This window comes from Dendroctonus ponderosae, unplaced genomic scaffold, assembly GCF_020466585.1.
Source record: "Dendroctonus ponderosae isolate FM_Combo_2020 unplaced genomic scaffold, Dpon_F_20191213v2 Dpon_F_20191213_3, whole genome shotgun sequence".
Classification (NCBI taxonomy): Eukaryota; Metazoa; Arthropoda; class Insecta; order Coleoptera; family Curculionidae; genus Dendroctonus; species Dendroctonus ponderosae.
In genome coordinates, this window is record NW_026018508.1 from 2,777,603 (window position 1) to 2,796,238 (window position 18,636).

General features: G+C 32.3%; 1 protein-coding gene across 5 annotated transcripts in view; it reads left to right on the top strand.

Annotated features, from left to right (window-relative positions):
* LOC109534593 (neural-cadherin) overlaps positions 1-18,636 on the top strand; it is a gene marked incomplete at its 3' end in the record, with an annotated part of 562,228 nt that overhangs the window by 271,760 nt on the left and 271,832 nt on the right. Inside the window, 1 exon segment of one of the 5 annotated variants that reach the window (XM_048664700.1) lies at positions 6,863-7,133. Within the exon segment in view, the coding sequence (XP_048520657.1) occupies positions 7,064-7,133 (70 nt within the window). 5 annotated transcript variants of the gene reach the window in all.

Sequence of the window (18,636 nt, forward strand, 5' to 3'; positions counted from 1 at the left end):
GCATACACCGAGAGCAAACTGATGTACGTAAAATTTTCATTTACCACGAAATACAAGACTTAAGACAAGGAATTATCAAGGTGTCTGGTGTTTATTTATTATTTAAAATTTTGTTTATTCTGTATTGATACCTTTCTGAACTACATATTTGTAATAAAATGCTCTTCAAATTTTATTTGAACATGGCATATTGCCACAAATCCGAACTTAACCGTATACTTTTTGTTTTATATTTCCTTTTCGCATAACTATTCACTTGAGATGATAAAGCTTTATAAAACACATATATAATGTTAAACCTGAAAATATTAATGCAATAAATATAGTTTTGTTAACTAATTTATTTTAAATGTAACAACATACGCAATAGAAAAACATTCAGAACAAAATGTCTTTTAATTGCGTTACAGTTATTAAAAACATAAAGTAATATAAATATCAGCTAGACTATTTATGTTTGAATTGTAAAATTCTGAGTAATTACTTCAGATTAATTCGAACTTGTCGCCCAATAATAGAAGTAATTGTCGAGTTTATCGGCAAAACAATTTTAATGTTTATTGTATTCTCAATAACGCGTCAAACTTTCTTAAAATTTGATCCTCACGTATGATAAAGCCTTGCTTAATATTTTCTTCCTTTGCCGAAATAACGCGAATCAAAGAAAGGTGGTTAACTTGCAGAGATTATATCTAATGAATCTCACGTTTGGTTCGTTTTCTTATGAGTTGCCTAAACTTACTTTCACTTCGTAAGTTCAAATAATGTTTCGTTTGGAAATGACGTACCCTTTTCTGCCTAAATACCATCAGATTAACGAGAGGTTTCTTGCGAACGAGCGAAGAAGAAGTGGCAAATAATGCTAAATTCAAGACCCAACTAAATTTGGCTGTAAACTACATGAACATTGTTTATAGTCTTGGCCCCAACTTGAAACTCAATTAATAGTCACGGTTGCTCTTAACAGATTTAGTTATGATGCTTGATGTGTAATATGATCGTTTACAAAGGCTTGCACGGAATCGTATATGCTCCCAGTACATGAATAAGACCTTCTTTACATGTACAACAAATACACAAATATTGCCAATCAGTGGTAATATTTGCAAGTACATTTAACAAGCACAAAAAATAATTTTCTGTAAATATGGCGAAGTTTTCTGTAGAGCTTAGAATTATTAATTATGCTTGAATCATGCTTACAAGACTATAATTTTTGCAGAATTTTTTTGAAATTACTCGATTTTTCCTTGTAATTAAGAACTTGGTTGAATGGTTATTTTTTGTTTAAAAATCAGATATAGTTTAGTAAACGTACGTACGTAAAAATATGTCTTTTTCGTCCAACTAAGCTTGAAGCGAATATAACGAAAATGTACATACATTTTTAAATGTGTTGTATTTAAAATAGTGTAATTTGGGTTATAAAACCCTGAGGATTTTTGATTTGATTTTTATTGTTTAATGGTTTTACAAGTTTTTCATTACATTATTCTTACAATTGGTTATGAATATAAGTTACATGTGCTCGATTTTACTTGTCACTTCTGTCTTTTAAAAACTGTCTTAAATTCGCCAAGCGTCCCAATGTGGCAACGTTGAGAGGCGCGAACAAATAGAGATTGTCAAAAGAATTTTCTTTTTTGTTTTCAAACATGTTATTTCAGTTTACACCTGGTAAACTTTGGAATATAGTGTTGGTTCAGTATAGAGCATCGGTAAATCGTTTTACGTTATAAATACTAAATTTTAAAACATATTTTCCACGCTTCTTACACCTCAATCTTGAAAAAGGAAGAAAATAACTCGCAGCTTGATCTGAAATACCAACACATTTTAATCGCCTTGATCAATTCACAATGGACTGAATAAAACGAATTCAATACATTCATTGATATAATGTGTTTTCCATTTATTTTCACAACAAATCCGTAGTTATTGGCCGGTATATTTTGTAACCCACCATATGTATTTTCTGTTATTTCTGCAATCGTAAGAATGATCGGACCTACTTCTCCGAAAGTATAGTTTCTTTCATGTCCGAGACCTCAAAGAGGAAACGCTTAAATTCGCGTGGGGCATTAAAGAGCGTTTAAAATGAAATGCAGACTTTTTCTGCTAAAACTCGACGACGTTCAGATTAAATGTAAATAAACCGAAAAAGGAAACGGTTTGCTGGGAATAGATTTTGGGACATTTCGGAGGGAGTTTAGATCATATATCAAAATATATAGTTTATTTAAGTATCCGATATGTCAGAACTTTATATTTGAGATGCGAGTTTTCCGTAAGAATGAGCTGCCGTTAAACTTACCGCGTGTGAAGACAAATGTCTACTATACATTTTCCAATTTGATTACCATTTACAATCAGATCACATTAATCACATTAAAGTCCTAAGAATTGCCTAGGCTCAACTAATCTATTAAGTAATTGATTGATCGAATCTACATGTACGCATGTACCTAGCGATGATTTTGAAATGATAAATAATTCAATTAGGGGATGCCGCAAGTTTAAAGACAACTTGATTAAGCCAACTATAGCAACTTAATTGTAAAAAGGGTTGCTCATTATTTTGCTGAACGGCAAAAACGTTTGTGCCGTCCTGGCGTTAATTAAAAGAGTGGGAAAGTGTTTGAAATAGATCACGTAAAACAAAGTGGCAATTCCTAAGTATAATTTACATTGGAATGTAAATTGTGATGTGATACATCTGACTAAATCAGTGTCGTTTTCAACATTTTGCGCCATAGAAGAACTGAGTTTGCAGAACCAAGATTTGGGCATTCTTACTTTGATCGGAATCATCAAAAAGCAATAAATGTAACAGAATTTTATACAACCAGTACTTGCAATAGAAATAGTCACAATTGGCAGCTGTCCGAAATCTTCCGTGAACAATAAATGTTGTTAATTTCAATTTACACTTATTGCAAATTATTGTTGACTATGTCAATTTAAAAGTACACCTGATATACTTATAAAGCATGATTTTATTGCGCAAATTCAACATGTAGTTTATCTGCTTTTATCAAACATAGGACCATATAGGTATATGTTCCCTAGCACTACAAATATTAAAAGTTTGCAAAATTAAAAAAATGGTAATAGAGAAAAAATATATATTATATGTTCTCTATTTATACATTCTTATTCATTCTCATATATATTTAAACTTTCTCTATCTACAGCATTTATATGATAAATGAAAAGACCCAATTGTACTCCGCTTTAAAAATACGGCTTCCATAAAAGTGTGTACTGAAAATGTCAGTAAAAGAACATTTGTTTTTACATTGGACATGTATGTGTTAATGAAATAAACTGAAATTTTACAAAATCAGTTTATAAATAAACACCCTCAAGGCAAACTCAATTATTCGGTTGACTTGCTCCATATTGACGTATTCCATTAAATTCGACGTCATGTCCCCAAGTAGCCCAAATGGCAAATAAAAAGCTGAAATCCATTTGGCCGGTCACGGCATTTTCCATTCTGTTATCAAAAATTCTCTAAGCAAATAATAACGTCCGCCTATAAATCATTTCGAACCAGCGCAATAATTCAGCACAAACTGGAATTCACCAACACAATCAAGTTCTGCCAACCATTGCAGGACAAAAATCCACTGAACAATTTTTAGCAGCGGTTCGGCGTTTATAAAATTAGAGAACTCATTAACTTTTCTGAAAAAAACTCAAACAAGTCGGCTGCAGATTACATTGTTATAGTGCGGATAATATGAAACTACGCGAACTCTATTTTCACCTCGTGTTTAAATATCAAAACATACGCATTAGCTCAAAATACAAACGAAAATGAAAATGATGAGTCCGATGTTTGTGACAGAAGTTACATCAGATTATTACATTCGATTCTCAAAATGATTATTGAAATTCATGCTATTTGTAGTTTGACAACAATTGGGTTCTAGTTGATGCATATATTTATTGTGGTTAATCATGAAAACGGTCTTAAATGAGAGAGAGTGGACGAGATGTAGGAATGGCAGAAAGCTGAATACAGATAAATAGTCAATCATGAATCTTACCACTTTAACCACCTTTAATAACTTAACCACTTTAATAACGGTTTAAATTTATTTAAGATCAATTTTTGTTTTATTTAAGCGCAACGTTCTATTCTTGAAACAATGTTATATTCAAGACACTGTTAGATTGACGTAAAAATTAGTTATAGGTTTTAGTTTTGACAAATATTTTAATACAAAGTAGATGTAATGCAAAGTAGATGATAAAAATTTCGCATTTTGCACGTGTCCTAAACTCTTGAAGTGCAAATGTATACTAGTGTTGTGTGAAGCGAACCTGTTCTGAACATCTTGAGTCTGACACTCTTGTAAGGTCTCTATTTTTTAATAAAAATATACCATTCACATCATCAGTCATTTTAATTGCTCCAAATAATAACGATTGAAGTCAAATATTTTTCTGACAATCCGCTGATTCAACACACACACATAACTGGAAAAAGTTTCAAATTTTAAATTCATTATCACGATGTTGCGGATTGTAGGTATGCAGGAAAAGTCTATGCAAATATATTGAGCTGATTAAATAACCTTTTCAAATCGCTGGTATGTAGACTTCTGCTGTTTATAAGCACTTTTAATAATGCTTCAACGGAATTTCAATCAAATCCATTTAATCCGATTTGGAATAAATATAATATTATGATGTACATTTTGAGCACTGCTTTCGCAAAGCTACAACATTTGCAAGCGTTTTGGTTTCACATAACAAAACAATGTAGCTGAATTTATTTCAATTAGGACCGTGATCAAAATATTTTTGTTCAAATTGTATGTCTAACTTTTAATTTTTCACACAAAATAGTGCTTTGCACAGTGCGAAGTAACAATGATTGTTCGACATGGATTAGTTCTTGTCCCGCTTTCTACTTAGAATTGTGTTAATAATATATTCCGAGAATATGTTGTAATTATAAAATAGCTATTGTGGAAAGTAACGTAGTTAAAACTATACAATAAGCTCGGCAACGAATTACACAAAGACGTTAATATAGACATTTTCCAAATGCAGACAGTCCATTTCCAATGAAGAAAGTCTCAGACCGTAAATATTATTTAGGCGCTTTTAAATGGAATTTCATTTGATTTGAATCTGGAGTTATAAACTGCTATATATGAGGAATACACTGATGACTCGTGTTGATAACAATGTGATAATCAATCGAACTAGGGATGGGACATCGATCCTAAAACATCGATGGTAGCCATCAATGTTGACATCGAAAGGTAATATCGATATTAAGGAAACATCGAAGGCAGAACATCGATGTTCTGATAGTTTGCCGTTGCATACAAATTTCAAATTGATTAACTTAAACTTAAATAATTTTATTTTACTGCTACTATGACGAAATTTATTCAACTTCTAGTTGCCACATTTTTCGGTCAACTGACTGCAAAAAGAGGCTTTTTTCGGGGGCAGCTGGAAATGGGCCGCTATGCCGCGGTTTCGTTTGTATCGGCACTATCAAAGAGTTCGCAGAGAATGTTTTATCTTTTCATTTCAGGATCTAACATCGATGTTTTTCTCCCATCCCTAAATCGAACCAACCGAATCAGTCAATTGCAACAATTTCATTGGACATTCCGAAAACTATTAATTTATAAAACAATTTATATCAATTAACCAAAGAAACTGGAAACATTAATTCAAATAATTAAATAGACGATATATATATATAATTTAAGTCCGATAGCTGTTCCAGATTCAGGTCAAATTCCTTCTTCAAAATTAAACAATCTGTATAAACTTTGGGTTAAACTCGGTTTACTTAAACTTGACAATTCCATTTTCTCCTAAAATGGGCCCTTCTGTTTTCTTTAATTATCATTTTTTTCCGTAATGTAGTAAGAATTTTGGATCCATATGTCTAAAACATCTAAAAGATTTAGAGGGAAGACACCACGATGCCGTTCTTTTATCCCGAATTTTTCAGATTAGTCAAACAGGGTTTGTTTATCAGTTTGCAGTGATTAGAAGTGCATTTATTTCTGGGCCTAGTTTTTGTTTGGAAGTTTCATTAATATTATGATGTCATCGATTTTCACATCGCAACACGAACATATTTTCAAAAAAAACAAAACTAATTGTCCACCTCTAACAGAAAAAATCAGGGCTTAATATTAATAGTTAGAACCATTAGACTTTTTACTGTTTAACAACGTATTTTCTAAATTCATCAAAATCTATTTTTTTGCTTCTTGCCCAAATGATGCCACGACTATTATAATTTTGAATTCGCTCACAAATTTTGATCAGTCCGATGATATATAATGACTAAATTTTTTATTTTACTATCGCTGTTTATCGAGGTCTTGAACAGGATGGATTTTAGTCTATGTTTAAGAAAATCTCAACAATTGGAGATTGTTAAGAATAGGCGTTTATCGAAAAAATATTTAAGTTGTTAGCGACTTCATCACTTTTGAAAATGTGGAGAAAGAAATTCAAGGCGTTGCAAACATGTACATTAACATATTATAATTGTATGAGGCGCCCTAAGTAGCCGATTTAAAGAGTGTATATAAAATTATGAAGAGAAAAGGAACTGGTCCACAAAATCAAATTAACTTTTAAGTTTAGACTTAAAAAGAAAGTGGCCAAACTTAAAAACATAGAGTAGAAAGTAAAAAAAAAACTCATAATTCCTTAATTTCAGTTGAGAATAGTGAAGTATCTACTACTGTAAGAAGGTGAGCTTCGCATAATACGATGCGCCAAGTTATTACATAATGGGAATACAGAGAAAGAATTTAAGCGTGATTCTATTTTATTCTACGTGCAAGTGTGAATCGGCTGAATTTATTTTTCTCACTTTAGATTGGTTTAAATTGTCGATCGAATTGAAGAACAGCACTCTAATATATATCGAGAAAGATTGAAAAGTGTTTCGCGTAATTTCAGTTTATTGATATAAGTTGATTGATCGAATGTCGTTATATCCGCTAAGGCCTGAAATAAAACGACTTTATTCCATGGCTCTGAATCGGTGATCGAGTTGACAGGAATGGCTGTTCCTATGGCTTTCTCTGATTATAATGTTCATCTGGTGGCCTCGCTCCTTAGGCTTCTTGTTGGTAAGTATTTGATCAATTATTAGTGTTAACCTACGACATGGAGGATAATTTATAACAACATTTAACAGTTTTATTGAAAAAAAAACCTGAAAGTGCAGAAGAAAAACTGCGCAGTGTTAGTTAGTTAAATACGTTACATAGTTTTTCGTCTCTTATTGAAATATTTAATTGACTGACCGAATATATAATTAACTCTATGACCCATAAAGTATTGATTAAGGCTCAACAGGTCAATAACGGTTGATTGAGTTTTAAATTTTATTACAGGCTTCAACACGCCATAAAACTTCATTAATGTAATTGAATTCAGGCAAAATGAGCGAAGTGGAATTGAAGTTTCTAATTGAGTTAACGTAACCATTTTTTTATGAATCAAGGGTTAATATATTCATGCTCTGAACCTTTGATTATATTATCGTTCACTTAGAATGTTAATACCAACCCTCAACTCAACTAGTGAAGCGCATTGGAAAGTTTGGTTTGGTTATCCATTTATGTTAAAATATAGTTGTCATTGAAAAGCAGCCACTTCTTCTTGTCGTCTTAAGTCGTTAGAAAATTTCATGAAAACATATATTGCCGACCTGTCTCAGGCATATTTATTTTAATATATCACCACCAGACGGCAATGTAAATGTTCTTTCATGTATTCTTTATAAATGGGTCCCCACTCGCTGAACTGTAAACTGCTTTCTTATGAGCAAGATGGAATGAGAAAAAAAATTGTGACAACAAAGATATTTTCCACGAGTTTCATTGTTTTGTGATACCAAACTGTTAGCATATTTTTTAAAGCGTTGACTTGTAAAAATATTCTTTTTGCTACTTTTCATTTAACAACTTATTTAGTAATAGTTAAAACTACCCATGCAATCGATATTAAGTCAAAATACCATATTGATAATAATTATATTTGTTTTTCCGTGGGACTTTTCTTTGGTGCTGTGTAATATTTCATCATTTGTTTTAGTTGTTTTAGCCGCCATTTATGGCTGTTCTCAGCTCTCATCACTGAACAATAAACCAAATTTTACATTTTATTACTTTTAAAATTTACATTTGTTGACTTAATTTTTCGCTCATAAAATATCACATTATTTCTGTTTTAAATTTCATATGTGTTACCGGGAAACAGCACGAATTAAAAAGAAAATAAACTATTTGCTCTGCTAAAAAGTAATGCTGTTTGATCTCTTGTTTGATTTAGTGTTATTGTCAAAAACGGAGATTTTTTTATTGTAGTATATATTATAGTATATAAATAATATTCTTTGATATTTTATTAATGCAAATATTATCATCAAAAAGTTTTGCGACTGGTTCAAGTTAAACATGTAACTTAAAAATAAAATTACGTTTCCCAGGATAAATCCGAATTTTCTCTCTAACCGTACTGAATTCTATCTGTAATTTAAGTTTCAAATTTTAACTCAAATAAGCTAGTTGGATTTTCTTATTTTGGGCGAACAGGGTGTATAGCACTTGCCGGCAAAACTTTGCTTGGATTCAAGTTGTACTAAATTTGGTTTAGATTAATTGCCTGTCAGAAGTTAATTAGCTTTCTGTTATTTTTAGTTAATAGTATAGGATGGTGTCAAATAATAGTATACTGTATCAAGTCCATTACAAAATATTTATAAACAGAGGCATTATGAAGGTCAACCATCAGCGTATAAACACCACCAGATACCAATATGAAAATTTGCTGTAATTTTACATAGCAGACCCATAAAGACTTCGACTGTTAGAACGTGACTGGAAGATCATATGTTCTCAATGTTTTTTGTTATATTAATTAGATTGAAACCATCATCGAACCTGTTTGTTTTTTTGCAATTGCCAGTTATGTATCATTAACTGGCTGTAATATGAAGAATCATAACAATACATTTCATATGTTCAAATTTTCAGATAAATTGATACATGGACGAAGGACATTGAAATCGACGGTTCACATGTATAAAAAGTATCCTATATGCTATATATTTTTATTTATGATAGTTAGCTATTACGAACCTTCATTACAGATCAAAGTTTAAACCAAGATCCTACAATACAGCCAACGTAAAACTATTAGAAGTCGCAGCGCCTATTTGATGGCAGGCACTTCCATCTTCCATTTCAAGTAGATTATACGAGTTTATGGGAAATACTTGGATCAAAAGTGCATATTTTATGACTTGTTCCCATTTCGGTCTATAAGAGTTAAGCATCAGGTTTATTATCTTATATGCATGCAGCATACCTAAGCTTTGCGCCGGGAATCTTTTACAGAAACTCGAAAATGCTCGAATAGGTATGATTACTTGAAATTTATAAACTTTCTCTGTCCGAAAGCTAGTAAACCAAGTTTTATACTGACTAGTGAACCAAAGCGTAGGTGTGATGATGATATAAGTCACATTGGAAAAATGATTTCCCTTGTTTGAAATGGATGTTTTTATATGCGCGTTTCTATACGACCTTTTGAAATGAATACGTGCGGCATTGCATAGGTTATTAACTTTGTACAAGTATTTATCATGTAGGTTTTCGTGACTGTATTTCCAATTTTAATATAACCTGGGAAGCAGTCATTTTCCTGGGAAGCAGTCATTTATTTCGATATCACCAATTATGCATTCTTCAAAAAAACGTTTCGGTGTTTTTCGACTATCCAGTTAGTCTGTATCAATTTTGGGAAAACGGCAATGTTCGTGCATCTGGTTAGGACGTTCTTTCGAGAAAACCCTCACATGGTGAATAGAAAAGCTTGAGAATACAGCATTATGGATCAGATGGAGGAATGCAACCTGAAGAAGCGATATGAAAAGGCCTAAGGCTAAAATTATAGGAGTGGTTAAAAATCCTGAATTGATTATTGAAAAAAAGTACCGAAAGAACTTTCAAACCAGATGCAAGATCTTACCCTTGTCCCAAAATCTATACAGACTAACGGAGGATGGTCCAAATACACCGAAAGGTTTTTTAAAGAATTGATAATTTGTGATCTCGAAATAAATGACCCCGGAAAATATTTTCTATTAAAACAAGTATTTATTTCGAGCATATTACTATCAGAGATCAAGTTATAATGTCAGCATTTTCCCAAATTGTTCTTTTGTGGGTAAAGCTACTCAAAGTTGCAGAAATCGGTTGCCTGTTCATGTTTCACCTACCGCAAAAATTAATATGAAGTTTGAAATTACAACTAAAACAGACTCTCGCTGCCGAAAGATGTCTGATTTTTCAAACAAAAATATATTTGCATCAAACTTTCGGGATCACTGAATGCGATAATTGTATATTCATAGGTCATTTTCAAATCTACTCATATATCCAATTTAATAATTAATATTTGTGATTGGATTGCATTATTATGTTACACCCAATTTCTGCTAAATTAAATATTGATAATTCTTATAGTGTGTAATGAAACATTGATATGCCCCACACCCGCATAACTACTCCATAGCTCTCAAAATATGCCAGCATATTAATTTAATATTTGCTAACAAAATCATAAAATTTGAAATGAATTATTCGGTATTGTGATGTTGGCGCCTATTTTAATGAGGATATCTGGTAATTTATCACAATGTAATAAACCACTTGTTTCATCATTTTCGACATGCAATAAACTACTCGTATATTTGAAAGTGGTTTCATTTTTCTAAAATCATGTTTGTTCGTTGTCGACAACGACCATTATTATTTTTAAGAAAAGTTTGCAATTATTTACCGTTTTTAACGATATTTCGGAAATCCTGGAGTTTGAATGATATTATGTTTCATAATCATGTTGCATTTGTGTTTAACGCCTAACACGTTCTATGAATATTTATAAAAATACCTAATCTTTAATTTATTTCTTTGTTTTTTTTCAGGTGAGTGTTAACAGTAGTAGCTATTTGAACATCAAACAATTGGTGAGTACGTATTGACTTCAAATGATTATGCCCGTTTTAAGTCGTTCCCACTATAAGTATAGTAGCAAAATCCGGTACTGGAAACAGTTTGATATCGAAAAAGTGCGTTTCTTAATTAACGGCTCACGCAGGGGTTTAGCTGATTGGAGCAGCGCAATTAATAATGTTTAGTAAACCTCCGTTTTTGATTAACAAAAATTTGAAATATACGTATATTTTGACGTGATAACTTGAAGACTTCCCACCCTTAATATCTTTCATCCAGGTGAAAATATGAAAGGAAAGACCCGTCAATTTTATTTGTAAGGGGGATAATTTAATAATGTGGTAGATAATAAATAATAGTGATATTGGTATATCACTTGTAGGGATATACTTTTGATTTCGAGTATGCTGCCTTCAGATGCCGTATCTTCGCTTTAACTATAAAGGCGAAGACACTCCACTCTCTCTATCGTGCACCAGCAAGAGGTCACTTCTTTTCAGGATTACCTGATTTTTCTCTTTTCTTCTAACTTCGTTTAGACTTACTATGTTCCATTTTATTTGGTCTAACTCTTTGTCCAGTTCAAACATTCTATCGTCTGACAGCAAAGTTCTTACATTATAAGTTGCAATATGCATTTGTCGCTCACACTGGCAGCCTGGTTTAAACCGGGGATTCTTAGCACCCTCTGCTCTTGCCCTTGCCTGGTGTTCTTGGTCAGAAGCATGTCAGAAGTACTGCAGCTGCCGGAGACTGAGGGCCACTGTTGATCTCTGCTTTTTATCTGGTATTTGGCCAGAATTCGCCACGCCGGCCAAACGGGTTGGCGAAAATTTTGTATCAAACCGCTCTTGACATGGAGAACCAGACGCTCTCAATAGCCATTAAATCATAATAAAACACCAATTAAAGATGCCTCATCGCGAAAGGTCATCAAACACCACGGTTTTCATACCGTTTTGTAATTCGATAGTGAATCTTCGACATCAGCCATATTCCTTACGTGTATCGTCTGAAAATCGATTTTAAATTATAGTTGTTTGCTTGAGCTTATACGATGCAAACAAAATATACGATTTAGAAAATATGCATTGTCTAGATCCATATAGCGGCTCTATTTAAAATCGATATTCGATTCAGATAGACGTCGGGCTTTTACCTTAAACACACTCAGCAGTGATTTGGTGCATCTTTGCTGTAATAATTAACTATTGTTTGAATTTTGAAGATTGCGTGAAACACAGCTCCTATTAAGGCAAATTATTTTCCAATTTCTGAATTGCAGGATAGTTTTCTAGCTGCGCCTAATTTCAAAGAAAGTACTTAATATTAAATATGTACGTTTTATTCATCATTGTTTTTATATTGAATGTTAAGTCATGCATTCAAATTGCGAGTGGATTTATGTATTCAAAATATATACATATATACGTATATACCTAAACCTAATACCTAAATCATTTCATACGATTTCTGTAAATGTTGCAAAAATTATAAATATTTGAGATGGCTGTCAAATATTTTTGAAATTTGTTTGAGCATATTTATCAAAAAACTCATCCAACTCCTAGAAGGCGCTACCTGCAGTACTTTGAAACTGGTTCAAACTATGGAACTTTTTTGTGCTTTTCAATGCTGAATTTTTTTTGCTCAAGTCATATTCCTTGATGTCGTACAGGAAAAATGATTCTTGGTGAAAGCCAGAATCAGTAGTAAAGTCATCACTGTTGTAGCTAAAGATGGCAGAATTTTTGCCTTATAAGTTATGGAGTGAAAAAAATTCACACACTTTAAACACGTTGCTAACTTTGGTACATTGCTTTTTGATATATCCCGTCGAGGTAATTGTTGGGTTTTCTAAGTATTTTGCGGAAATATTACTCGAATACCTAATAATTCTAATTAATTTATCCGTTTTTGTCAACCCTGTACAATGTTTATTGTTTAACTGAACACAATGCCTAATTTAGTTCATTACACCATTTGTGTGCAACTGTTGAATAGGAACTGCATGCGCTTAATTTGTGGCGCTTCATTATGATAATTACTAATATATCTGTTTGGTGCACTTGAGATTGAATTTCGGTTGAGTGTTGTGATTTTTCGCTTCAGTAAAATGCCAAGCATTAATTCTCTTCAGGCTAGCCATTTTTCTTGGAATATTGTCATCATTTACAGACAGCAAACTTTGAGATGCTATACATATTTGTTTTTCAATTGCAAAAGAGTTCGCTAATATTCTTATCTTAAAAATATTAGTATTGCATTGTTCTAAATATTTCTCTGTTGCTCAATTCTGAAAGTATTTTAATGGTAGTTTGGGTTTTGTTACAAAAATTGTACTAATTTTATTACCCTTTTGTCGTGAAGCAAAGCTGAGATACCAATAAATTTACATCAAGTAACATCCGAGAGAAGCGTTTTTCCCGGCTTCGAGCAAAAGTAAATTCAAATAACAACTACAATATAACACAAGCAACCCAACACATACTACCGACATCAAAGCAGCAAATTGAATTAGTACAGAGCGATAAATATACGGCAACATAGATGTAATGAAATTGAATTTTCATATTTCTTCATTATTGTATTGCACGGCTTTGCTTTTAAAATGGATAATCTCGATCAAGTAAATGTTATCTGTGAAAATAGCGAAAGAAAACACAGAGATCCTGTTTTCTAATAATATTGAAAACGGATTAAATTTGCAATAATAACACCTGCGGCAAATTCAGTTGCTTTGATTTTATTGGAAATTGTATTGTTAAAAATGAAGAACAGTTTGAGGATGGTTTCTATTAAAACGGAAATGTGAGCATATGCATAAATTTTAAACGAAATTTCTATTTTTTCTAGGAATGGAATTAATTAACGTTTAATATTATTGTTAGTCAAGCTGGATACATCGTCTAAAATCGGGTCTATGTCAGGATATCCGAGACACTTTGTATTTGAATTGAAGCGAAAATTATACTTTTCACATGTTCTGAATTGTCAACGATACATTTTAGGGTTATGAGATGTTGCTGAAGAGTGATTTACAGTTTAGCAACCTAAGCCCTTAATAATTTAATAATAGCTATTTGGCATCTAGTTTCTACAATAACTGGATAAAGAATTACGCATGTGTACGACCCATTGCAAGAAAATGCACTGCCTCCTAAAGATACATTATCAACCGAAACAAAAACTTGCCTCTATCACACATTGAATACAATCTACTGAGTATTATCTTTAAGAGTATCTTCAAAGTGTGGCTCATTAGGCTATTCATTCGGAAGCCATTGCACCTGCTTGCCTTGTTTTTGGGCAAACAATGAGAATCAATTTCTGCCAGTTGTTAGGCAGCTTTCCGGTCTGGTATATTTGGTTGAATAATGCAGTCAGAATAGTTTCGCTTTCGTCATCAATAATTTTTATCAACTCAGTAGGCATTCCATCGGGGCCGGGGGTTTTTCTTGCTTTTGATTGTTGTATAGCTTTCTCCACTTTGGATTCACTATCAAATTGTTGTTGAATAAATTGTTGCCACTCTATACTTTGATCCTCCGTTGTTAGTAGTGCTTTTCCGTTAATGTTCTACAGCACTGTTTTGTTTTTGCTTTTGTATATGCCAGAATGTTGTTTTAGTTTTTCATGTAAATTTAAACAGTCGTGTATGGAGTGTGCTCGATTTCTTTACAGGATTCGTGAAGCCATATTTCCTTCGCTTCTTTAATTTTTTTACGAATTATATGGTGTATGCGAATGATTCTACCACCAGACGCTCCTGCCGACCTGTCGAGAAACATGTTCATTATTGTTAGTAGAAATTTGGGTTTTCCTGTACCCAAAACCAATTCCAACAATGTCCCACTAAATCTAAGAACTAGCTGCCGTATCCAGACATTTCAGCGCTGTTTTACCCTCTTTGTAAATGTCCTGTTCTTTGCTGCTTTCGTATGGTCTTGTAGCCTGTGCATGCAGGAAAAGATATTCGTTCTGGTTAATTTGACCATGTTAATAATATTTAGCGTTGGAGTGCTAAGTGTGTAGAACATTTACTGCCAAATTTTTATTATTTTTTGATAAATCTTGTATAAGATTGGACAGACATAATGTCAATTTCCATACCTGCTAGAGATCTCAAACAAATCTGTTATTTGCTTAAAACATTAAAAGTAAATCAGAGCTCTACAAGTTATTATTTTCAAAAATTTCAAACCTACATGTTTTAATAACTATGAAATCGAAAATGATTAGTTCTAATTCCCAAATAGAACTGATAGCTCCAAGTACTTAATTAGCATTTTTTAAGCTCTAATTATTTCACAATGAATATGAAAAAATATGATATGATTGGAGGAGACTAAAGGCGACTAAAGACACTACCAAACAGCCGACAATGGAAAAATGTGAAGCAACTCATAATAATCGTGTTTTGGAAAACTTCCTTTTAACGAACATTCAGGAGAGTGCTATGGGGAATTTTATCGAAATCCCATTAGTCCATTTTTAAAATGAACCTATTAATACTATTTTCTCGCCCCTTTTAAAGAGCTCTAATGTTGAATGGATTAGCGATTTTATAAAAGCAAAAGAATATACGTAAATTTTTGTGTTAATTTTAATTCCAAATCAAAATCAATTCATTTTCTGAAAATTTTCATTCATTGAAAATGTATGCCAAGGCTTAAAGCAGCAACGCCACACGTAAAAACTGATGATGGTGGAAAAATACACCGAAACGTATTTTAATTGATATATAAAGACAATAAATGACTGAAACCCAGGAATTAATTTTGATTTGGAATTGAAACACAGTCAGGAAAGTATATACAATTTTAATTTAATTTTGTGTTAATAAATCAATGTGTTAATTTTTTTATAACAAGTTATAATAATTTGCCAAATAGTTTCAGTCTGAAAAACTCATCTGTCGATTAGTTTAAAGCAAGATAGCGCGAAAACGGTGTACGTAGCCAGTTTTTATGAGAATGCTTTTTTACGTAGAAATGATACAGAATTTGATTATCATACCAAAAATATGATACAGTGATCTAAAAAAGTTAAGAGTGTTCTGGGAAGAGCAAGATGTAAGTCGTGATCTCTATGTGTAAGAGGAAACAAGCATAAATATAAACTTCGCCTATATTGTTCTATTGCCACGTTAGTAAGTTTCGTCCAAATGCCGATATCATATAGAAAATTATGTTAAAAAACAACAATTAGAGTTCATTGCTTAACACCCGGTAGAGGCATACGCAACATTTTGCAGACTTTCCTTACTTGCCTACTTGCCTATAGGGAATTTTCATCTTAAAGTTATCACGTGAAATATCGGACACTTATTAAAAAACACCCTGCATTTGCCGCCGTATTGCTTAGAAAAAATTGTTGTTAGGAAGAAAAATTTACTGATACCGGAACAACTAAATATCTTTCCCCATACCGGAATAACTAGATAAAAATATTTATTCAAAAGCATTAAAAGCTTAAACTAAGAGCCAGTCTCTTGATCTAGACACGCAAATAGTGCAATCAATACATTGACAGATGAATGTGATTAATAGAATGATTAATAATGAAATCAGCATTTGGTTCTTATGATCTAAAAATATCGGAAACTTATATGAACTTCCAAATGTTTATCTTGAGAAATCGCACCTAGTTAGAGTTAAGCACCTACATGCAAAAAAGAGCACACTACTATTTTCCGTACCTAAGTCCTCACTATCTATTTCGCATAATAATGCATAAGAATTAAAGCTATAAGCTGCAGGAAAATATATGCATATACTTAATGTGATTTCGAAATAATCCCTATTCATGTATGTTCTTTAAGCTCTCTGGCACACAGTTGTATATCCTGCGAGATGTAATAAACGGCCTCCGGTTCTCAGATTTTAACGCACTATGGGCAAGTATATAAAACGTAATTGAGTTTCGTCTAGTATAGTCCATCTACTATATTATAAGGTTTAAAGGCTTTTGAATATTGTACATTGAATCTTCGAAAATACGTTTACTTTAGAAAATTGACTCAATAAACCATTTCGAAGAGTAAGTTTTTTTAAAATTAATGAGTTAGTTTTGATTACATACCTTAAGTAATTATTGCTCGATGATTTCTCACCGTCAATACTATGGGGGTGGATGTAACCTGAGAACCAGGAACAGTTATTATGTTCATAGATAAAATTGTTTTAAATTAGATGAAGATAAATTATTATTCATTTAAAGATTTTAGATGGGCAAATTGTTTGTAGAACAATGAATAACAATTCAATTCATCAATGAACTCCATAGGAAAATATTCATATCTTAGTAGTCAATACTCAATCTAAAGGTTGGTTTTAAATAAAATGTAAATATAGATAGTTGTGATAATTATTTTGCGTTTTTTTTTTCAACTAATAATTCTTGTTAACCTTTTGTTGCCAATTTCCAAGTTACTAATCAAATTTTGGTTACCGTTTTTTTGATACTCTTAAATTTTCTAAGTCTTCGCATCGTTTTTATTTTCTAGTATTCTCTCTCTTTAGCTGTTTTGGATAAGTAAATCTCCCACAAACTATTGAGTTTGCAGAAAAAAGTTTTATAGATATGGTATTTGAACATCTTCCAGCCCCGTACTTGTTAATGATTTTCTGAGGAAGAAGTACATGACCCCAAAAGCATGTCGAAGTCGTTCAATTCAGAGAGTTTGCTGAATGTTTTTAAATTCGAAAGTAATTTATCAACTATGCACCTGTAAGTACTAAATCGGAAAAATGTATGAAGGCAACCCCACCGAAAATGTTAATAGTTCAACTTTTTATTGATCCGTAGCGAATCGTTTGCGGGCCTTAGTTTATGTCAATTTTTGGTAATGGAGTAAACTAAAGAGATGTTGCCGTTAGTATACATGCTAATGGGGAAACTATGTGTTACATGTACATTAACAATGTATCCCAAATTCGCTATCAAGAACCCTACCATGATCTAATTTTCAGCATCGTTTGGCTCTATTTACGATTAAAAATCAATAATATAAAAACTAAGGTCAAAACGCGTATTAAAAATATGAAAATTAAATTCGTCTCGGATACGCTTGTGATGCAAAAATTGTGACGAGTTTTTCTTATAATTGTGTCTCTGTGGTCTTGAAAAGTCCTGAAAGAAAACAATAATATACGATACCTTCAGTGTTAGTAGCGTTAGAGAGACCCTATCCCTCGAAAGAAATTTCTAAAATAAATCTGAAAAGTCACACATTCAACTGACCGGTATTAAATTCTAATTCTATAAGACCAAAAGGATCCGAACACTGTTCTCGACGTTATCTGAACGGCCAGCTTCCTTTATCTTTTAGCAAAGCTTTCAAAAATCCCATCTAAATAGAATCGCTCGTTTCGTGCTACACATAGGTGCTGATAGGGCCAGAGTTATCTGGAATTAATACTTGCCCACATTAAAAAAATGCGGGTTTGTGATATGCAATACTTCGTAATTGGGCACTATTTTTTGCATTTGGCGAAATAAATTTAGGTCCTTATTAATTACCCGGCATGATCTGCATAACTTTATGTTAGGTATTGTTTTTCCAGGAGTGATGAAACCAACTCCCCAATTACGCCTCATTGTCACC